Raw genomic sequence first — 23,211 nt, 5'->3', positions numbered from 1 at the left:
ATAATCTGTAAGGTGATGAATCCTTTTCCACAGCACTATAGAAATTGCTATTTTATTTATTGCAATTTAGAAGTGAAGCACATACAGATCACTGGTTTTATTAGGACTACTGGACTTGAACTCAGGATGTTTTCAGAAGTTAAAATTGTTCCATAGCACATTGTTCTATAGGGACATTTTTACTGCTTTTAAGTAAATGTCACCACTAATTCAGATTAAATATAAACGATTTTATTACTTCCTATTTTAAGACATAAAAAAGCAAACATGTTCCCTTCAGACCACAAAGAAGAAAACCTTCTTTGTGGTCTGGAATTATTTACTAATTGTTTTTTTTCCGATGAAGACTGGAGTTGGCTGTAACAGCAATATTGTATATAAACCACTGGGTGTCGCCATAGTGCAGGTGTGTTCAACCCCAGTCCTCAAGGAGTTGAAAACACATCTGCAACTTTCAGAGGTCTCCTGGTCCAACAGACCTGAGTCAAATGGCTGAATCCCCTCCTCCGCAGGCAGTCAGGTTTTCCTGAGCCCTGCCAAAGAGTCCCTGATTATTTGACTCAAGTGTGCTGAAGCAGAGACATATCTAAAGGTTGAAGGACATTGGAACTTGAGGACTGACGTTGAATACCTCTACCATAGTGGCTACAGCCAAGCCCAACTTGCCTCGTCAAATATAACATCAAACACAAAACTCAAGGGTTATTCGTGGCTTGAAATGTTTGTACTTATTGTTTGACAATTAATTTCACATTTACTTCACTCAAAGTACTTCAAAAGCCATGCACATGTGTCAACGCGGTCAATGCAACAAGATACGTCCCAAAGCTCTGCTCCTATTTAGCCTTATTCAAGCCCTTTTAGCCTCTTACACTAAATAACTTACCAGGAGACTTCAGTCAGGTTGATGAGGGTTCAGGAAGCCTCAGGCAACACGGTGAGACTGGCAGTTCAAAGCTTTGAACTAGAATGAGCTTGTTACACTAACATACACACACAAAACATTCCCTAAATTAAACTTTGCAGGACATTTTTGTAAGAAAGGAGAGCACAGAAACTTTTATTTTGTAACGGAGATGTTTATTTAGACAACTGAATGCATGCCAGAAAGAACTGTGTCACAGCAGCGGTAATTCTCTGCTCTCTCATACTTCTAAATCTCAGGGAGAAACAAACTTCTGACTGTTTTGTGGAACATTATTTGCTCTAATTTATTGTATCAACACTTTACTTTAGTCAAGTTGAGGAGAGGGGGGAGGACACAGTAGACGCCATCTTTGAATCAAAGATTAAGGGGGGGATCCTCAACGGCTTTGGCCCGAATGTTTGTCATTCATATCACTGTTTAGGCAAAAAGGCAAAAAAAAAAAAAAAATGTTCAAAGGAATTGTAGCTCTCACACAAAACACGTAAAAAGACGATAGAAAAAGATGCACTTACTGTAAGGTAGCATTCACATGCAGTATAACGTGTCTTCTCCTCAGACTAGATTTAACAATATTCTCCACTATTTCATACAGAGATTCACAGCTAATATTTTTCAGTTTGGAGAATTATCTTACACATAACAGCTACTAGGTGAAATGAGGAAATGGTGGACGGGTCGAGAGAGAAAGAGGACATGATGAAAGGCAGAAGAGATAAAATTGTGCTTATCGTTGTCAAAATGAGATTAGTGAAGCCACAAAAAGTTGTTGTGCTAAACCTGACACTTTTGTCCTCCGCCCCAAAAAAGGGGGACACTCTTCAATAAAACTTTAGCCAGTTGGTCCGGTAATTAGACTTTGTTGCTGATGCAATCATTTTGCCGATGCACTGATGAGCAAAAATATATCAAAAATAAATCCAACCCTTTCACAAAAAAAAGAACAATAAATAATAATTAAATGGTGCTCTTGTACTGTAATTTTACTGTATATACACAGATAGTTAAGGTTGATGTATATATGTACAGAAAGCAATTCAGACTGGGTTTTCAGCATAGCTTTGAACTGAGATTTTTGTCCCAGTTTTTATTAATTAAAAAAAAAAGTATTAACATCATAAGTTACTCAGGAAATTCAGGGGGCGGATGGGATTATGCACATAAAGAACAGGGCAGTGCCTTACAATAGTATTCCTAATCTTTGCTGCATTTTGTCTCGTCGCGACAAACATCAATGCGCTTTTGTCCACTACAACAAAGTAGTGGACAATTGTGAAATGGAAAGAATAGGATGCAAGCTTCTCCAGACTTTTCACAAGGACAAATCTGAAAAGTGTGGCATGCATTTTTATTAAGCACCCTTTAGGTTGATACCCGTAAATAGAAAATAATAATAATAATAATAATAATAATAATAATAATAATAATAATAATAATAATAATAATAATAATAATAATAATAAAACAAACAACCTTTAGAAGTTACCTAATTAATAGTGTCCACCTCTGTGTACGTTATCAATATAAATACAACTAAACTGTGGAGGCCTCACAGGCTTCTTAATGGACAATATTGAACAAACAGCATCATGAAGACCAAAAACATGGCAGTAAGGTTGAAGAAGTTGTGGAGAGGTTTAAAGTAAAGTTAGGCTATGGAACTACATCCCAAGCTATGACCAAATATAGAGTGATGCTTAATCTGAGGGCATGGCAGCTGCAAACCCTTCAGACTAGCTTAACTTGACAGGCTGGTCAAGAAGAGGATAATCAGAAAAGCAACCAAACGTGACTTTGGAGATCGTGGAAACATCACAATCTCGGATGAAAAAAATATGTTGTCTGGAAAACTATAAAGTCACACACTCCTGAAATATGTCCCTAATTAATTGGGCCAGATTAATTAGGGCTCAATTAATTAAGCATCTACTTTTAAACATGTAAAAAAAAGACGCTCTGTCTGTGTGAAATCACTTTTTCTCCACACGCAAAATGTTGCATGTGGAGAAAAACTAACTGTGATCGCACCATTCCTACAGTGCCATACGATGGTGGCAGTGTCATGCTGTGGAAATGCTTTTCTTCAAATGGGACAGGAAAACTGTCCAGAGGTGATGGAAAGATGGACTGAACGAATGCAGACTGTTTTCATGAGTTAAAATCACCTAGACGTAAATCCACATGAGAATATGCAGACTGGTGATATAAGACTTGAACACTGCTCTTCATAGGCGCTCTGCACTCAAACTAACTGAGCCCTGAGCAAAGACTCTGAGCTGTAGTTGCAGCAAAAGGTGGTTTTACTAAGTACTGAAACAGATTTTCATTTAGAGAAAAAAACCGAAAGCCACATGTCCATTTCTTTCCACCTCACAGTAATGTGCAACTTTATGTTGGACTGTGTCATAAAATCTTAAAAAATACACGAGTATTTGAAATAGTTGGCTGCGAAAAGTTTAAATGATGTGAGTACTTTTGCAAGGAACTGTCTTTTCTTTTTAGAGGATGTGTGCACCTTGATTGAGCACAGATTATAAAAGGAAGCGAACGTAACAGGAAATTTAGAATCTCGTAAGGTAAGGAGTAAAGAAAATAGCTTATTAAAATATTGATTGACAACAACATGCACAATGCTTTCCCAGCCTCAGAGGAATAGGTTATGATGAAGAACTTGGTCTGCACAGTGGTATAACTTTGCATGTTTCCTTTGTTTTTCTTTGTTTGAGAACTACTGGTGCAAGCCGTGCACATGTCGAGGTGAACCCTTCTCTTTCCCGCTTTAAGGGCGCTGTTGTTGATCTGCTCTTCTCCTTACAAAGTTCTTCAGAATACAATTTTTCCAACCACTTTCCGTGTATTAAGTTCACACGTGGAAACAGGTCGCAGTGGATTATTCGCTTTTGCTTCAGTAAATGTCTGCAAATTTATTAACGTCTCTGTGGCTGTCCTGTCAGCATTATAAGTCAGATAAATCCGTGACTTAACATTTTTCAGTCCGAGTCTTATATTTATAGCTTATGTACAGGAAGTTTGAAAGAGCGTCTGCCAGAATGTATTCCCAGACAAACAGGTGTGTTCTTACAACTTTATCGAATGCATTCCTAGCTTTCAATCCTCTGCTTGTCTTTTTCACAAGTTCTGTCCATTTGTCTTGCTTTTGTTACAAGGATGTAGTTCATGTATGTTATCTCAGAAAATGTGCTGAGTGTTTTTTTTTTGTTTGTTTGTTTTATATTATGCTGGATTCACAACCCATAGTATGTGCTGATGCTGATGCATGGCTTTGTGCTTGTACGTGTGTAGATTTGCTTGAAGGTGTGCATCCCAGCTCTTTTTCTCAAACGCTACGTGGGGGTCTTTGAAGCTCATGGGTCCTCCTGTTGCGTCCCTTCTTGTTTTCCTGCATCCGTCTCCATTTTGCCGTATGCTGGCTGCTGACCCGAGCGCCCCCCACGACCTGCGACCCACCCGGGCCACCCTGCACCTTTGCTCCGTTTCCGTCCGTCTTCGGGCCGTTTTTAGGGACGGTGCTCAGATTTGGTTGACCTTTCTGGGTATTCTGGCTCCGAGTTGGCCCCTCCCCCACTGGATCTCCAGCTTGAAGCCACGACCTGCTGTTTGGCGGACTAGCCTGCTGTTTCTGAGCAGTGGGGGCTGCAGCTTTGGGTCGCGCCGCAGAGCTCGGGGCACTGTCAGATTTGCCGTTGCTGTTGGGAGCTTTCACCTTCTTCTGTTTGCGCTCTTTCTTCCAAACTCTGTCACAAAATTCCTCCACGCTGTTCAGCTCCGGGTGGTCTAAGAGAGACAGGAAATCTCTGTACCAGACTCTGTGCTTGGCTGAGTTACCTGCGCCGCCCCCTGCACTGGGAAGTCCAGGCAGAATGTCCCCCAGTCTCTGGGTGGGGATGACCTGCAGGTTGAGACGCAGCAGGGGCTGAATGAAGCCGTGTTCCACCGCCTGGCAGTGATAGACTCCCGTGTCAGACAGGGACAGGCTGCGGATCAACAGACCCTGGTCTGTACGCAGCACCCGGTCATCCATCTTAATCTGACATAGAAACACAGACGCAACAAGAACACAAATTAGCAAGAATATAGCGGAAACTTATTGAGTCTAAACCACATTTAATCTATGCACAACGTTTCATACACCAACTATTTTTTTTTTTTTGGCTTTAGTGGCCTTTCTTCTACAGAAAGTGGACAGGAAATAAGGGGGAGAGAAAAGGGAAGACATGCAGCAAATGGTCCGAGACTGGAAACTGAACCCAAGTGTGTTAAGAACAACAGCCTACCACTGCAAACTGAGCCACACGGCGCCCCATTAATAACATTTATACCCAATTTCTTTGTTGTGTATTTAAACAAATAGCAACTTTAGCAACTTTCTTCTGTGATATATCTTTTATTTTCTTGAAGCAACTTTAAGGCAACTGCAGATTAAACTGTGTACAAAGTCCCCTGTCATTATTATATCATGTATCCCAACTTTTCAGCTTCACTTTATACACTACTTCCTCTTGTACTGTGACATAAAAATCCCAATAAAGTGCAATGCAGTTTGTGGCATTGAAAAAGGCTAAGGGAAAACACTTTATGAGGGTCTGCCCACTCGTTTTTACATCAACACATATCATATTCTGTGTTTCTAATCCAGCTGTAATATCCGTTCAGACCAACTTATAAAACGTCTTTGTTTTGCATCAGATAAACCTTCGGACCCATGGCTCTGTAGCTCAACTCAGCTTCCTGTATCCTATTTCTCTCTCTTACTGGATCCTGAAACAACATGCTCTCAATGACCAGCTAGAAAAATATCGCCACAGTGCAAATCTTTTCAAAAAGTAATTGGTTACATCCTCGGGTCAAGGAAGCGACCCTAAACATCCACACCCAGGGTTTTTTGCACTTTGAGTTCCACGGATTAAAGATAACAAAGGTTTTGGCTCAGAGAGTAGAACAGGGGGGTAAAAAGTCATTTTATCTGCAAAAATGATATATTTCTTTGTTTTTGTTTAAAGGTGGATTTATTATCACCTGCAGTCTATAATGCGAAGACACTGAATTTACGTCCAGAAATTTCCCCATTCTTCAGAGATGTTCCCTATTTGACGCAAAATGACACATGTTCGCATAAAAGTGCACACAAACCTCTTGCTTGCGATCATCGTTGGGCCTCTGCAGCTGCCAGTAAATCAGTGCTCTTTGAGATTTGGGGCTGCACTCCAGAAACATGCTGCTGTTTTCCACACCAAACACACTCCTGTCCTCTATGCTGCCTCCTAAACCATCCATGTCGTCTAACAAAAGAAAGAAATATAAACAGTCAGAGAAATTGGTATCAGTGGAAGGCAGAGTGTGTGTGGGAGGCAGTTTTTGAGTACCGTGATGTTGAAGGTCTGAGCATTGTGAGAGCGGATCTCCGTTTCTGATGTCTTGCCGCCTGGTTCTCCTGTGATTGAAACGTCAGTGTAAGAGATTGTTGGCAATGAAAACACCAGGGAAGAAATCCATGTTATACTGACCCCTACCAACAGCTTTATGTCGTGTACTGTTCGATTTCAAACACTAGAGGGTAATATTACCCAGTGCAGCTGAAAAATGGTATGGCGTTCACCCTTTACACCACTGCTTATTCGCATAAATGGAGCAAAAATAAACAATAAATCCTAAAATCTGGAAAGAAAATCAGAAATGTAAGCCTGCTAATCAAGGCAACGCCTCGCTTCATTTCCCTCTGCCCAGCCGTTATTACGGAACACATTCTGAATTGTTTTGCCATTGAGAAAAGCCTCTTTTTTTTTGTCATCTCTTTGTGAAATTCCACTACGTCATTTGGGTTTCTAACATAATGGTGAGGCATTTTCATAGTGCGGCTTTACTGAATAGCTCTGAATGTTTCCCCCCCGCTTCTAACTGTCACGGTTTAAAACTGTCGTCTCGTGATGTAATAAGGAAATGGGGTGAGCTCAACACGAGGGCTGAACGGAAAGACGCTGAGCAGCAAAAACCAAAAAGGAAACAAAACATTTGTTAGAATGGTCAGTAAGCATTGTGCAATCTACTAACATGGTTAATGATGGTTTCAAACCGTTGGAATTTTGTTTTTTCAAAATTGGTCACATTATAACCACAAACACGTATTGGAATTTTATAAAACACAAATTAGTGTATAATTGCTACTTAGAAGAAAAATGCTACATACTTCTGTTTTTGTTTTTTGTTTTTTTGTTGTTGAACAAATTAAAATCTACTCCTTATTCTGGCACCCAGAAATAAAATCCAATGCATTTGCAATCTGAAAATGGACAGAGTGTGGTACGACTGCCACCTAAGCAAGAGGCACATTAATTGGAGAAGAAACCAAGAAGATCACAGTAACTTAATTAATCTGGGGAAATTATAAAGAACTAGTCATGCACAGTACAATTCTGGGGTTTATGGAAAAATGGCAAAAGAACTTGTTATTGTATTCACATTACTGTCAATACAATATCTGCCTATGGCAGTGGCAGCATCATGCTGTGGGGACAATTTTGTCCAGTAGGCAAAATTAAGTTCTTTAAAAATCCCCCAAGGATTTCACAGAAAGAACGGATTTTAGCTGAAAATGTGTTATATGCCTATAGGTTGGATATGATAATTAGTTGATTTCTCAGGGTAATTGCATTTTTATTTAGCAGTGTCAAAGTAAAAGGGGCCAATGACAAATCTATTTTATCAAATCTTATTCACATCATGAACTACTTTGTGTTGGTCTATCACGTAAATTCCAAGAAAATATGTTTTCAAATCCAAAAAAACAATGTCAACAAGGGATGTTCTCTCCTCTTCCCTGCTTTAACAATGTATTCTCTGTTGCTCAAACACTTCCTGTGCATTTCGTGGGTTGGCGTTTCTGTCTTTTTATGTCCCTTTCTTGTTCAAGGGAGAAAAACTATGTGCCGTTTTGACGAGACCTAAGAGGAGCCAGCCCTGGCCTTTAACCATGGGGTGTGCCATCTCAGCTGTAACCCTGCCAGGCTGGAGTAAACTCACTGGCCTAATTCTGCTGGTGTGAGAAGTCCTGGATGAATGAGACAGAGGGCTGGTGTTGCTCGATGTGTGTGAGAGCTACAGCGGTCGGCTTAAGCCTGCTGGTTACAGCGCCGGGTAATTTGAGGGTGTTCATACCTCCTGGCTGCAGGGTGAAGCGGTCAGACAGCTCCTGTTGGCTATAATTTAGTGCATGTGAGCTGGAGTATGTATATTTATGAGTGTGTGTGTGTGTGTGTAGCCTGGCTGTGGGGTGATGGACACAAAATTGCTGCTGGCAGGAATACTAACCTAGGTTCCTGGATTGTATTTCTTGGAATGCATACTTGTGCTTGTGCGTATTTAACGGGAGTTTTTTTGTGTGTCTGTAATAATCTGATCACTTCCATGTTTAGCTGGTCTGGCATGTGAACTGTGTCTATGTTTTTCTTTTCTTTTCGTTTGATTTTTAACAGTTGCTGAAGGGCTAGTGGGGGTCTGGCATTAGAGAAGCAAACCTTATGATCCAAACACATCCACACCTTCAAATGCAGTTTGCAGGTGTAGTGATAGCTCTGAGGAGTGACTATATTCATTAACATGATTAGGAAGACATACAGCCTTAACGAATTCTCAGAGGATAAACAAAGCTTAAAGAGGAGTTTTAAATGTGTCTAAACTCCTACCTCTTGGCGGTAGGAAAGTATCTGGAGCACTCAGCACCATCCCAAGCGCAGTAAGGGTCTCTAGCCAGGCAGCACTCGGCGCAGGCTTTCCCATACACCTCACAGCGGTGTAAAGACATCTGTGATACTCCCAGGGCTGAGCCAAGGTACAGCTGTTGCTGTGGGAGTGAAAGAAAAGGCGAGCACGTAAAATTAAGTGTCCCTGCGTGGCTCGACTGGAAAATTACTCAATAAGAAAAGGAGTCGCTTGTGGGTTTTGTTGTTAAAAGGGACACGATCTCTGTTTGGTGAAAAACCAACAAACGCTTCTTCAATCACTTCACTTGAACATTTTTGGTGTAATGACGCCGTGCGAAAACCAGCTTTTACCTGTTTGGTGGAAAGCTCCATAGCGGTAATGGGAGTGGGCTCCTGTACAAAAACAAACAAGAGGCATGAAGTTCACAAGACGAGTGATGAAAAACACGGAGTTGGAAGGAAAAACAAAAAGATCTGCAGTATGGACAATCTGTTGGAATTGCTTAGTTTTCAATGTCGTACCCTGAAAACGGTCATCTCCTCAAGCACAACCTCCTCCAGGTCATGCCAGCTCTCTCTGGGAATCGTTACCACTTTTAGCACTGTTCCCATATCTGAAGAAAACAGATAAAAATATGAATAAGTGTGTATGACTCATTGTGTTTAACTTTATAGACGAGGTCAACTGATCCAAATACTTAAATCCCCGCCATGTATTTTTCTCTCAGTCATTTCACTCCTCAATTGTCCCTTTTGGTGCATTTAAGCATTTCAAATGTGAGACGACTGGAAGCCCCAACAATCAAACTTGGCAATTTATGCCCTTTTTCTGTCAGCAGGGGGAATAGATTGATCGAGTGTGGTCAAAATTGCTGTGGTAAAGTGAGCTTGAGAAAGAATGAGGAGCTGAGGCAGAAGTCATGAGAACAAAACTGAGACATAAATACTTATTTTCTGATCACTTCACAGCAGTAAAAAACAAACAAAGAACAACCATTTAGGAATGGATTTTTTTGGTTAGCCCAGTAGATGCTGCTTTTTCTCTTCCAGCAGCTGGTTCTAGCAGATGTACTATAGTAGAAAATATAGTATCTTGTACTATTTCATATTTTTTTCCATGTCACAGGCCAACACAATGACGCACATAATTGAGAAATTACGAAAAATTAGAAATGGTTTAGAAATTCTTATCGCAATACACGTCCTAAAAGAGTAGAGTGCATTTGTAGCAACTCCTGAGTAAAAAAAGGTTGCTACAAACCCCTGAATAAAATTCAGGTCACATGATAGGTACACTTAATCTAGGTGTCATCTATTCAGTGTATAAACCCAGTTGCTCTGTGACACTGCTAGTCGGGACATGAAACTACTCAAAAACAGATAACTAGATACAGGACAACCCTAGAAAAATAGGGAAGAGTTTGACAACATTCCTAAAAAATACAGCAAAAACCACAATGAAATGGTTTAGATAATGTTAGGCCCAGACCTGCAGATTTAAAAAAAAATGTCCACACTTTTTTGTCTGTAAAAGTTTTAAAACCTTGCTTTCTTTTCTTTCCACTTTAAAATTACATGCTTCTCTGTGTTTTCTAGGACATGAAATCTCAATGTACCATTAAATCTATTATTGTATGTGTTTTCAAGAAGCTACCATAAGTCTGTTTCAGGCTAATTTGCTTTGATTTAACGAAAAGAAAAGAACGAAATTAACGAAAAGCTTTCATTGGAGGAAGCTGCCATAAGTGATGAATGATTGTACCTGTGCCTATGAACATGACATCGTACTGCCCGTCCTCTGCTTCAACTCTGTCCACCACTAGCTGGGAGAACTGATAGTCCACATCCGTTCGAACCATGATGGGCCGTCCCCCAATTGGGTGCACTGGGTTGTACATGGCAGGATGACCCCTGGCGAAGGTGATGACATCATCTGGAAGGTCCTTTGTGGAATCAAAACCTCCGAATGTTTTGCTGGGGCACTAAAATGTAAAAAAAAAAAATAAAGAAATTAAAGCATGTATTTACGCATGTATTTCTCTGAAAAAGGTTATGTTCTGTAGCTCAACACTTACAGTGCCAGGGCGGGGGTAGGGCACTCTCCCTTGGAAAGGGACCCATTGGTAATTGGGCCCATCTCTGTGGGCATAGGGACCCAGGAAAACCCTCCTGATGTCAGCCATGCTGTACATACACACCGCCGAGCCTTTAAATATGTTACTGTGGAGAGAGAGCGTCAAACATAGAAAGGGTGAGAGTGCAATAGTATACAGAATGGGAAGGGGGAGGAAAGGTTTATTATAGACAAACAAGGGGGATTCATAAATGATTGGGCACAAGGCCGGGATTAGGGTCTTGTGGAATACTGAAGAAAGACAACAAAATGACCCTTCATCACACAAAGATGGAGAGGAGCGAGGCTGTCATTACCTAAGTACTAGATGACAGATTGGAACTTCTCTCTGACTGTTCTCAGCCCCGTGAGAACAGACAGGAATTTGGGCACGCCACCAACAAAACCCAAGACCTGCTAGAGAGCTTTTCTTAAAATCCCTTCCAATATTTTTGCTAGCCTTTGCCTGTGCCAGATGGATGGATTTTGCCTTCCCTGTTCATATGATCTCCAAACAGGCAAAGAACAGTCATGTGGAAAAAAAACAGAGTGAGGGAGTGGGGGGTACCTATCCAGTCTATGCTTTGTAGGGTCAAACAGATTGCAGCAATTTACGCATTGACTCATCTAGATGGGGAAATTGGTAACTCCCATTAAATATCATACCATCATACAATGATACGGTGACAATTTGAACTGAAGTCAATTATCATTCAGTCATGGTTAGAATTTCTTTCTTTTTTTTACAGGGTTCCTACACAGTCTGTAAAGGTATTTGATTTATAAATTCTCTAGGTTTGGAGAAGTTTGGAAATATTAAATGTATTATGGAGAACAGTTTTGCATCAAGACTTTATTTCTGATCTCATTGCCTATGTTATCTTCATCCCTCCGTTGACCATTCAGCTACCCAAACTTTCCAATCCATCCTTCCTCTTTCTATTCCATTTTTTTCCCTTTGATCATTTTGCAATTTTTCCTTCCCTATTAAGGTTGACTTTGTCTTCATTCGTTCTATCCTTTTATTCATTCCCTTCTTTTATCCCATTTGTTCTTTCCATAGAACAGTGAAGAATAAAGATCCTTCCTTTCCTCCATCTTTTCATTCTTTTTGTTCCCTCCATTCTAATATTATTACCTCCCTTTCTTTTCATCATCTTCCCTTCCATCCTTTATTCATTCCTCCCTTCCTTTTTTTATCACTTATCTTATTTCTTTCTTTCTTTTTTTTGGAGAATGCCTGCCTGCATGGAAGCCTACCCACCTACCACTATAACCACTATACACGTATAAACTGGAACCTCGAGTCTGGAAAAGTGTTGAGTTTTGACATAAAAAATGTGTAGTAGGAACTTTTGATTTAAGCCTTGGATTATCATTTGATTTAGTCTGTTAGCTCTTAAAAATATTCTAAAGTTTACTCACTCACACCCAGCATTTAATTCTTCTTTTTTTTTTTACCATATGCCCACATGTAAGATTTTATTTCATGAAGCAGATCTTCAGCACAACCTACGAACCAAATGACTCAGGAACATTCAAGATGTCCTTTGTGTTGCTGACTGCAGTGGGAATTTGTATCAGACTAATTAGGGATGTGGCTGGCATACACACACAGCCAACATTATTCACCAAAGCATGGAAGATGAATGGATTAGCATTTGGAAATGTTAATTACAAAGAAATTCAATTAACTCCAGGGGCAAGAAAAGACACTCCAATATGCGCGCTTAGGAAGACGAGCGGTTATGTGTTTGTGCAGACACACAACCAAAATAATATGCTAAATACACACACGCGCCTACACACGCAGGGGCACAATCCAACATTGATCTGTCAGTTACGGCTTCCGTGTGCCTCATTAAGCAGTGATATTAAAAGTCAGTTCCTTCTGAGTGTCTGGTCTATTCATCTCTGAAAATCGGCCACTTAGAAAACCAATTAAACCCCTTTAATTCCTCAATGCCCCATAATTGAATTTTAAAGTGCATGTGTGTGTACGTGCGTGGGTGATTCTGTGCAGCAGGCACGCAAACACGTAGGTGGACGCCCGCCAACGCGCACCAGTCTCAGCAGAGAAAAGCCATACGGGTGTGGCAACGCAAGGCGCCTGTCCGTATGTGCTAGCCCGCACCGCTGTTCCATTCAGCTCGTCTTATCATTGGCTGTGATTGACGGGGGGACGTGTTTGTCCTCTGTTGAAGCCCCTTCACACAGCAATGGACACAAAAATACCCCCGCAGACCTCCTCCTCCTTTCCCAAATGCAAATTTACCATCATCACGATAAGTGCCACCATCTGTGCCATTTCAGCTCATTTATCTGCCCTTCCCCATGAATTCACCTCTCCACATGCTTAAAAAGAGCCACACCCGGCCCCTAAGAAAATCCCCATTCATGGCTGGGGTGGTGGCCAGGGGAGGAACGTGCATTCCTGCTAAGTGAATATCATGTTTCTCTGGCTCCCTCATGCTCCGTAATGCGATTTCCCCGACAAGGTTTGCCAGGGTTTCAATGAGATGGGGGACAGGTAGTGAGGAATGGGGGAATTGGATGAAAGTAATTCCTAAGCAGAGAAGTGGAGAGGTTTTTGATTGGAGAGGAAAACAATTGTAGGACAACTGTAAGTGAATTAGGGGAGTGCTGTCTGGGAATTTCGACTGGACCACACTTGGTTGATTACATTCTCCTCTGAGCTTAAAATGCTAACTAGATCACACTAAAAAAGATGGAATTATTTAATGATTAATTAATAGAAAATATAAAGCCTATGTTTATAACATACAAAGAAGCTGGATTTGTCAACAAAAATAAATCAACTTCTTTTGATCTCCTGGCAGGAAATTGACGAAACAAATACGATAGGGCCAGAATTCGTCATGCTATTTGAGAATTTAAGCCCTTAAGTGCAGAGACTGAAGGTCATTGTATTTAAGGTCTGTACCTTGAAGTAGTGAATACGGCGTAGATAACTGGATTCTTTGGGTCCTTGGAACTCATGAGAAATACATCCTCTAGAAATCAGACATAAAAATGAGAGAACATTTTAAAAAGGATGGTCAACGTTTATTTATTTATTTTTTTCAGTTTTGCAAATTAAGAACCCATACTTACGGAGTTCATCAAAGTGCGTATCAATGCCATTGACCCCGGGAACTGAACAGATGAGACGAGCCTTTAGAAAAGTAGTCCATTTGTTCACAAGGCTCCTGTGACCTCCCATGTCATTCTGCAGAGAGAAATTACATTTCTGTCAGCTCTCCATAACCCGAATTACCTCGAACAAAATTAAATAGCACTGGTGTTGTCATTATGATTAAGATCATTTTTATTCTTTTTGTGTGTTGATACCTTACACAGTTGTCCTATCCTGGCAATTGTAGCCTTCCCGGTGTGCTCTCCGTCCATTGCATTCTCTTTAAAAAAGAGGAAGATCTTGTCGTCCTCAGGGTTGTCACTTTCAGGGATCAAGTTTACACCAATAAATCTGGGGTCTGGAGCAAAAAAAAAAAAACATTATTAAGGAAAATCTTAACTGGCCTACTGTAATGTTACGGGATGTCCACCTGTTTTACAAGCAACATTTATCTGGTACATTTATCTGGAAAAAAAAGAGAATACCTCAATCTATGTGAATACCTTCTGGATAATACTGTGAAATTAAACACATTTCGACTATGAGATATCCAAAATCTTTTTATTTCCAAAGCATTCATTTACTGTATTTTTTTCTTTCTTTGAATTTTTCCACAATACTTTTTTTTGACAAAATAATTGCAGTGGAAACGCAGGGGGAACAAAAATGTTACCTCCCATAAAAATAACCTCTTTTATTTAAGACAGCAGCTGTATTAACTCAGAAAAATATTTTGAAGAAACTCATTTTAGACCAAAATGAATTTTTACATTGCTTGGATTTTAATGAAACATTTATCCAGGACATGGCATCTTCAAATGCCTATTTATAAATGACTCGGTTTCAGGGACATCAAAAATCCAGATTGTGACTTCCCTAGTTATTTCTAAATTCCAATTTCAATTCCAGTACTCTTATGTTACAACTCCAAAATCAGTTCAGTTGCATTTTGAGTTATACCTAAGTAAACCCCACACTTGGTGCCATTTTGCTACACTATCTGACTTTACCTGGAATAATTGCTCCAGATCCAGAATCAATAAAAGCGCTGTCTCCGTACCACATCCTCACAAAAACACATCTAATAACAATTGAATAAATATATAATCACCATAAGTTTGAGAAAATATCAAGGCTAATCGGAAAAGCCTGAATTTAGGTACCTAGCGAGCAGAAAGTTACCACAACCACTAAAGGCATCATCACAAGGCGTAAATGGAGCCTGCGTATGAAAAGCTTGGGGGTTAGCTGGGTAGAAACAAGCAGTGCCATGTTACATCTCTGCAGCCTTTTAGGATATGGAGTAGCTGTGAAAAAGGAGAGTGCGGCCAAAGTGGGGAGCAGATTTATAATCGCCCGCTTTGGTGCGAGAACTCCGTTATAAATCATGTAGACTTCTCAAGACCTTTTTACGATGAATATGGGATGCTAAATGTACACCATGAGAAATCTTTTAAGCTTAGAAAAGCATTTTTCAATAAATCACACATGTTATTGACAAAAGAGCTCTTTATTCAAAGGATATTAGAGCCAGATTCAGAGTGAATAAGAATGTGAAGAAATCCATAAATATACCTAGCAAAGTCTAAACTACCATTTAACCCTAAATCCTTTAAGAATCATCTGGTATTAGTGATTCATTCCATAGTATTGCTCTTGTTACGTTGTAGTACCATGTAACCTTGTTGATAAAGGCTCAATGGAAGATCCCCTCCCCAGTAATCCATGCAATTACAATCCTCCCTTTGTTGAGACGCCGTTGGATTTTGCAGAGCCAAATGGCTGCAATCCCCGGCGTATTTGTTTGAACAAGGTGAAAGATTGATGGGGATTAGAGCTATAACAAAGACTTCTCCCTTCTAAATGACTCCTATTAATATGTCACAGTAATCAGCACCACCGAGACCAGTATTTGTGATTTTGATGGTATGGGTGGGTTGAGAGGAACTGCAAGGAATTTGACTCCGCTACAGGAAAACAGCTGAAAGTGGATTAGTTCTGTGGGAAAGAGGAAGGAAAAGGGATGGCACAGCTTGAGGGAAAAGTTCGAACTGACCTTCTGCAGCTCTTTCAGTCCTCTTGCAGTGGTGATAGATAGCCAGAGAGACTGAGAAGTCAATAACCCTCACTGCAGCTCTAATCTTACTACAACAAGAAAAATCCAGTGGCTCTCTGATTGAGCTCTGATATCTGATGTCTGCATATGAATGAAAATGTTTCCAGACCTGAGGCTTAGGGGAGAATGAAATATTTCAAAGTCTAATGAAAAGATCAGCAGTATCTGTTTTTTTTTCTTCAAATTATGGGCTGTGCTGGTGGTTTAGACCACACTTAACCAATTTTACTTCACAAGTAAATATTGATAAAAGTTGAAAATTTAAAAAGCGAAAAAGACAGTTGGTTGAACGGGAAGGCCACAATTTAGTACAAATATGTAGCATTAACCAGCCTTTGAATTTTGATCATTTACTTACATTCTCTAAGCTGTGATGTTTTGCTCTCCTGCTTCTTTGGTCCTTGAGTAGTTTATGATTCAGCCAAAAATAATACCCACAGTTTTGCTGCTAGAGCTGGTTTCTCAAAATAACAGCTGCTTTTCAGATCGTTTTAATTTTTATGCTGTTTTGCTTGTAAAAATAATAACGATATTTCTCAGAAACTGTAGAGGAAGTCCAAATGTTGGCCATTTCCTCCATCAACTATCTACTGTGGTCACTCTAAAGTCCACTTCTTGTTGGCTGATCCCTCCCTCATGACATCTCCTCCACAGGGAGCTTTAGGTGTGGGAAGTTGGTGTGGTTTTCAAACACAAAGTTTAAAATTTAAAGGACGCTTTTCTCCTTCAGAGAGGCCAGAACAGACGCAGTCATGTGGCCTTAATCTTTGCATACTGCTGTTACAACATATCTGTCCCAACCTAAAACTGACAACTGAAGCAATGGGTTTACCTTATTTTTCTCACTTAGATAAAAAAAGCCAAAAGTTTTAATTAAAGCATCATGAGATGAGAGTAAATTTTTTTTGATGTTCCTGGTCTTTAACCAACTATAATTCTGAAGCAAAGGGGCATTCTTCTGAACAACTTGACATCAATACAGGATGTGTAGCTAAGAAGTGTCTTATACTGTAGATCAGTAATTTTTCTGTCTTAAAGAAGAAGTTTATCATACCATTAAGCCATCGCGAATCATGCTGCTCTGTTCTGATGGGATGATGATCTCCGAGGGTACGGAAAATGGCAAAGTCCCTTCCCATGAAATCAGCAGATGTTCCAGAGTACAGCTCTCCATCTGCCGAAGAGTTGTTTCAGTCAGAAATAAAGAACTGTCTCCACGGTGAACGTGTTCCTTGAGCTGATAAAGGCAGTGGTCAAACTCACCAAGCAGGAGTGACGCTGAAAGCATTTTGGGGTCGTAGGGGCTTTTCCCTCTGCCATTCTCAAATTGGGAGGCCAGTCGGAATATGTTGTCCTGCGGTGAAAGGGGGTCAAAGTTCAGCTTGAGGCTAATGAAAGCCACATATAAGCCTGGTTGAAGGTGCATTTATAGTCTCTGTTTCAAGTTACAATATATTCTCATTATAGAGTTCTATTTTGGGCTGGGATGCAAAACAAATTCAGCCTGACATGAGCAGTGAGTAATGTGTTGTTTTTTATAACAGTAGTTGCTGTTCTGCCACAGGTCAACAACAGTTTCTGCAACAGTGAAGTGTAAAGTAAAGTAGGAAAGAGCAGAAATAAGTAAGATGGTTGTTTTTCCATCCGGTGATGGCACTTTTTTAAGCTCAAGTGAACAAATGTCTAAAATAAGGCCTTAATGGTGAAAGCACTCACACCTCTGCCCATTATTGGTCTGCAGAACTCGTGCTGGTGCATTGATTAACCTGCAGCCCTCTACTGAGAAAACTGATTAATCTTTAATGTAAGAGAAGAGTTATTTAATATCCAACTGCTACAACTGAACTATTCGCTGGCCCATCGGTTCCCCCTCTTTTCTCACACAAAAGAAAACACATTTGGAAAGATAATTGCTGTGGTAGACATTTCAGATATATATATATATATATATATATATATATATATATATATATATATATATATATATATATATATATATATATATATATATATATATATATATATATATATATATATATATATATATATATATATATATATATATATATATATATATATATATATATATATATATATATATATACACACACATATATATATATATAATTAAAGACCTTTTAAATTATCCCAGGGTATATTAAATAATAAAATACCTCTGCTCTTTTGCCCATTTCCAGATAAGCGCAGATGGGGTGGAAGGCTCCTGTTCCACAGATGTACAGATGGGTCTGGTTATACGGTTGAAGGACCCGGATGAAATTAGAACACTCCTTCTGAAACACAAGTAAAAGAAACACAAGGGCTTTAACATTACAGATAACTTTATACAAGGAATATACAGAACATAAAGCAGGTAAATGACATTAAAGTATCTCTGTTATTTAGTAGGGAATATCATAGTTACTGAACTTCTATATCTTGTCACAATACAATTTATTAAGGCAATTTTATACAATAAATTGGCAAAAAGCAGTGATTTATTATGAGCTGAAAGGCAAAGTAATGCATGCACACAATAAAAAAATAATAAAAACTGTGGCTTTATTTGCATTTATCCACTGAGTTAACATTTCGTAGAACCACCACAACCATAATCACCACAATTGTGCCAGGTCACGTTTTACATGTCTCTAACAGGCTTGCACATCTGGAGATGGACAATTTTGGCTTTCTTGTTGCCACTCTTGCATAAAAGCCAGATTTTTACAGGGGACAACTAATACTTGTCCTGTCAACAGATCCTCCAACGTGTACAGTGGATCTCTGGCATTCTTCCAAAACTACCATGTGCCTCTTGGCTGCTTCTCTGATTTATGCTCTTCTTGACCGGGCTGTTAATTTGGCAGTATGGCTCGGTCTTAGTGGGGCTGCAGTTGTGGAATACTTTTGCCATATTTTTATGACAGACTGAATAGTGCTTTGTGTGCTTCCCAAAGATTGGTAAAGTATGCAAGAAGCTAACCATGCTTCAAACTTATTCCTGATCTGTCTGGTGTTCTCCAGACAGATCACGTCTCCTGTTAAACCCAGGCTTAGAAATAGAAATTGCCTTCAGCTCTCCACAGTCTACACTGGGGAGGACATGGGTGCAAATGCCTTGATCTTGCTGGTTGAAGAAAAGACAACATCTTCAAAGAAACCTTCAATGCAAAGTAAAGTATGGTCTGTTAGATACCTCTGTATTTCTTGACTGTATCCAGACCAAACATGAGACTGGCCACTTAAAACCATCTGTCTAAGGTTGGGTGTATTAACCAAATTGGTGAGTTGTGAAGGCAACTTATTGCAAATGATTGCAGAGATGGATATCCTGGTAAAAGGGTTGAGTGGAGATTTTCCTTTCATTTCATTATAATGTACGACTTTGTGTTGTTCTGTCAAATAAAATCCCCCAAAATATGAAACCTATGTAACCTAAGAAAATATGTAACCTAAGAAAATGTAAAAGAAAAATTTTAGTAGTGGTAGGAATACTTTCATAAGTGTTTAGTGTCTTCAAACTGAAAAAGACTACCGGTAACTAAAAACAAAGTATCCGGGCTTGGGGAACAGCTTTGATTAAAATCCAGTATATGAGCAACTTTCCAGTTGGTTTGGAAAGACTTGCGAGGCAGAGTCTCCATCAAGGAAACCCCACCTGGAAGTCAAATCAGGAAAATCAGCCGCAGCTCTTTTAATGATCCATATGCTTGAACTCTCACATACTGTTTGGTTTGGCTCTCTTCTAACTCTTGATGGTCCCAGCGGTATCAGACTGTTTATTAGGGTGCTAATCAGCAGCATTGGTTAATGCAGGAGGCTTATTAGCAGCCTTGAGGAGCTGATTTAGGTACACATGTTTAAGAGATTAAGCTCAGGTTAGCCCAATTATAAATACATGCTCAATATCCGTCGAACAAATAAGTACACAGCTGCAGGAGGATTTGGAAAAACAGAACACATCACATTAGATGACAGCCAAATTACCCCCTTTCTTTTCCTGCCTCTTTAACACAAATATCTGTTCAGACTTTCAAGCTCAGAGACGCCTCATTCTGATTATGTGATGCAAAAATGGATGCAGGGCATCAGGTTGAAGTGATGACATTTTCCAGAGCAGCAAGAAATAAATTAAATTTCTATGCTGCAGAAAAGTTGCAGTCTTTCCTGCAGCATAGAAATGTCTAGGTTGGGGGGATTCAAACAACAGAAAGTGTTGTTTAAGCTCCGACTGTTTTATCTTCCTTGGTAAATTTTCTTAAGGAGAAGCTTTGACATTCTGAGAAATAACGTACTTTAGTTTCTTGTTTAAGAGGGTGACCACTCTCTCTGTTTTGTAGGGATGAATTAGAGAGAACTGCTGGCTGGCTTTCAATGGCTAGATTGTTAGCCTGCTAGCAAACAGATAAAAATCGGGATTTATGCTTTCATGGGTGGCTAGAGGATGAAAGTTTTCCTGACAGGAAGCCTGTCTGGTCTCACGAAGGAAATAAAACACCAACACAATTTGGTACCAACGTTAAACGATGTAAACAATTGTTCTTTGAATATAATCTTTCAAAGTGCATGCCATAACATTGCCTTCTCAAATATTCAACAAGGTATGTTAATATCAGCAGTTACACAGCTGTCATTTCAGTTGCAATCATTGGACTTGGTGTCAAATTCCCAGTAAGGAAAGTAACTTTACGGGGCAACTCATCTAAATTATTAAATTACTTAAATAACTGTTTAAAAAGGTTAGTTTATATTCACTTATTTCACACAAAATAAGTTAAAAGTATTAATAATATTATCCATTTAAAAACATCAGTAAGACATTTATACAACTGAACCTCCATGTAAAGCTGCTGTCTTGAATGTATGGGTCTCCGTTCCTTAACGACTTTACCTTCTGTGTTTCCTCTCGTTGAACTGCCGAAGCCCTCTGTCCGCTCACATCATTCTCACGCCCTATTATGTGCATTTCATCAACTTCAATAAAGCCCCTCAAGGGTCAACTGTGTTAAGAATTTAACACGGGTGTCTTTGTTGGATTCGTCAGCTATGCGGTAGGTAAAGTTGCACCTAAATACTGACAGGTGTTAGGAACAGTGACACGAGTGCAGCTGTGAGTTGCCCTCCAGTAATAAACCGTTTTCTTGATCACAAACCGTGACAAACAAAGTCCACACGGAGAATAAATGACTCATTTTTGGATAAATTTAATCATTCTTTTTGGACAGGGTATTGAGTATGACTCTCCGTCAGAGAAATGGGTGGACAGATTTGGACGTGTGTGGGTAAGTTAAGAAAAAAAAAAAAAATAAAATAAAGGACAGGATCTCTGAGTAAATCCAGAAAATGTACTGGACATTTGCAAGAAATTTGCTGGATTTTGATTTTCTTTTTCCATGATTACTGGGCAGCAAATCACAAATGACATCAGGAATTTCAACAGAAAGCTCTAGTCGTGTGTCTGAACTCATGGTTCAGTACATTGTGGTGCAACAACCTGGACAATGTTACAGTCGCTCGGCTAGGGATAGCAATAAAGTCCTTAGGCATTTTTTTAGAGGGGGGCAGCTGTTACATTTGCTTCATGGCTGTAAATTGTGGTTTAGAAAAAGGCATTGCTTTGGGAGCTCTGAATGCTTTGGTAATGTCCTAATCAAGGCCTCTCTGTGTTTTACTCCGTCTCTGCTCTCACCGCTTCATTCTAAAAGGTAAACATTTTCACAGCAAGCAAATGCCTAATTTTGCCTATTGTGCGATTCTGTGAACTCTTTCCTCTGTGTGATGGTGTGCCAGTGTACTGCTCATGTACTTTGGAATGCAAAAGTATTCAAATCCCTTGATGTTTTCCAGATTGTCTCACAATGCAAGTAGAATTGCACTGTACCCCCAAAACCACCCAGTTAAACATCTTGGTCAGAGCATCATGCAGTGGGTGTTCGTTTGGGGGAAATAAGTACGACTAAGTACTGGCAATTAAATAAACATGTTAGAGGGTGCTGAAGATGGGAGGCTAGGGTGGAGGTTCAGCATCCAGAGGAAAAACAAGCCAGAGTACTTGTGAGATTGTTTGGGCTAACACCTTTTGTATTAGAATGACCCAGTCAAAGGCCAGACCTGAACTCAACTTACTAGTTGATCAATCTGTGACAAGACTTGAAAAACGCTCTTCACTTTTTATCCAACCAAACTGTGCTTCAGCTATTTTACAAACAAGAATGAATTAAAAGATAAATCGCTAGACGTGGAAAGCTGGTGGAAACACAACCCGAAATACTTGGAGCTGAAACCCAAATTCAAGGAACACCATTAGCATCACTCATGTTCTATTCTGCTTTGACCAGGTGTTCTGATCCTGCCAAGGAAAATCCACATCTTGATACTGCAGTTACTATGTTTCACAATTGCAAAGTGCACAGTCTGTCCACTTAACATCCACTACTTTTAGTTGATTTATCACATAAAGTTATAATCAATGGCTTTAAAGTTTGTGGTTGCCACATGCCAAGCTCTCGAATTTCTAAAAAGGGAACGAATGACTTTGCAAGGGGTGGTCATTTTCACTTTAAGCAAAATCCAGAAATCTGCCGTTGACTCTGAGCCCAAAGGAGCCGCCGAGTTTCAAAAGGATGCATGCAATTCCAGATAATCCTACAAAACCTGCAGCCCTGGACTCGAGATTCATCCAACCATGAAATTGAGATCAGATACAACACCGAGAGGGCCTTTCTAAACAGCAGCACAAAGATAAGATACACTAACACCAGTGAGCACACAAAGTCGGTTGCATGCAGTCCGTGTTCGAGCAGATTTGTCCACGTGAGCCAACACACGGTGTCAGATAACATAAATTCAAACAAAAAATCTCCACATAAAAATTCACACGCACGCTGGAAGTCTGGTAGATAAACATGCTCCACAATTTAATCTTTCATCATGAAAGCAAATCACCTCAGCGTCAGTGTCCTTGCCCTGTTTATGTACCATGTACACTCAATCCGTAAGGTTATTTGCAGGTGTCACTGAGAAACGGTGAACTGGCCCGTAGAGGGTTAAATGTGGCAGAGGTGAAATGGAACATCGCCTTTATCAGAGGTAATTTTCTAGCTCTCCAGTTCTATTGTCCCTTTTAAGAATACTCTATCGAGATCCTTACTTCTACTCTAAATAACATTTTAGATTCATCTGAAAAGATTAAGAGAAAAAAAG

The 23,211-nt window shown here is 39.7% G+C and overlaps 1 protein-coding gene across 3 annotated transcripts in view; it reads right to left on the bottom strand.

Annotated features, from left to right (window-relative positions):
• Nucleotides 1-1,075: 1,075 nt before the first annotated feature.
• sema3aa (sema domain, immunoglobulin domain (Ig), short basic domain, secreted, (semaphorin) 3Aa) overlaps nt 1,076-23,211 on the bottom strand; it is a 40,508-nt gene continuing 18,372 nt past the window's right edge. For 2 of the 3 annotated variants that reach the window (XM_044108299.1, XM_044108297.1), the window contains 14 exons: nt 18,183-18,302; nt 17,272-17,362; nt 17,063-17,182; nt 14,108-14,250; nt 13,871-13,985; nt 13,701-13,770; nt 10,719-10,863; nt 10,406-10,625; nt 9,166-9,257; nt 8,995-9,036; nt 8,626-8,783; nt 6,310-6,377; nt 6,077-6,225; nt 1,076-4,973 (listed from right to left, as the gene is read on the bottom strand). In XM_044108299.1, coding sequence (XP_043964234.1) covers nt 4,263-4,973; nt 6,077-6,225; nt 6,310-6,377; nt 8,626-8,783; nt 8,995-9,036; nt 9,166-9,257; nt 10,406-10,625; nt 10,719-10,863; nt 13,701-13,770; nt 13,871-13,985; nt 14,108-14,250; nt 17,063-17,182; nt 17,272-17,362; nt 18,183-18,302 — 2,244 coding nt within the window. In that variant the 3' untranslated portion in view covers nt 1,076-4,262. The remainder of the gene's footprint in view (nt 4,974-6,076; nt 6,226-6,309; nt 6,378-8,625; nt 8,784-8,994; nt 9,037-9,165; nt 9,258-10,405; nt 10,626-10,718; nt 10,864-13,700; nt 13,771-13,870; nt 13,986-14,107; nt 14,251-17,062; nt 17,183-17,271; nt 17,363-18,182; nt 18,303-23,211) is intronic. The other variant, XM_044108300.1, reaches the window with a different exon arrangement.

This window comes from Gambusia affinis, linkage group LG23 (assembly GCF_019740435.1).
Source record: "Gambusia affinis linkage group LG23, SWU_Gaff_1.0, whole genome shotgun sequence".
In the NCBI taxonomy this organism is placed as follows: Eukaryota; Metazoa; Chordata; class Actinopteri; order Cyprinodontiformes; family Poeciliidae; genus Gambusia; species Gambusia affinis.
The sequence above is the reverse complement of the archived record's forward strand: the minus strand, read 5'-3'. Positions and strand labels throughout refer to the sequence as shown.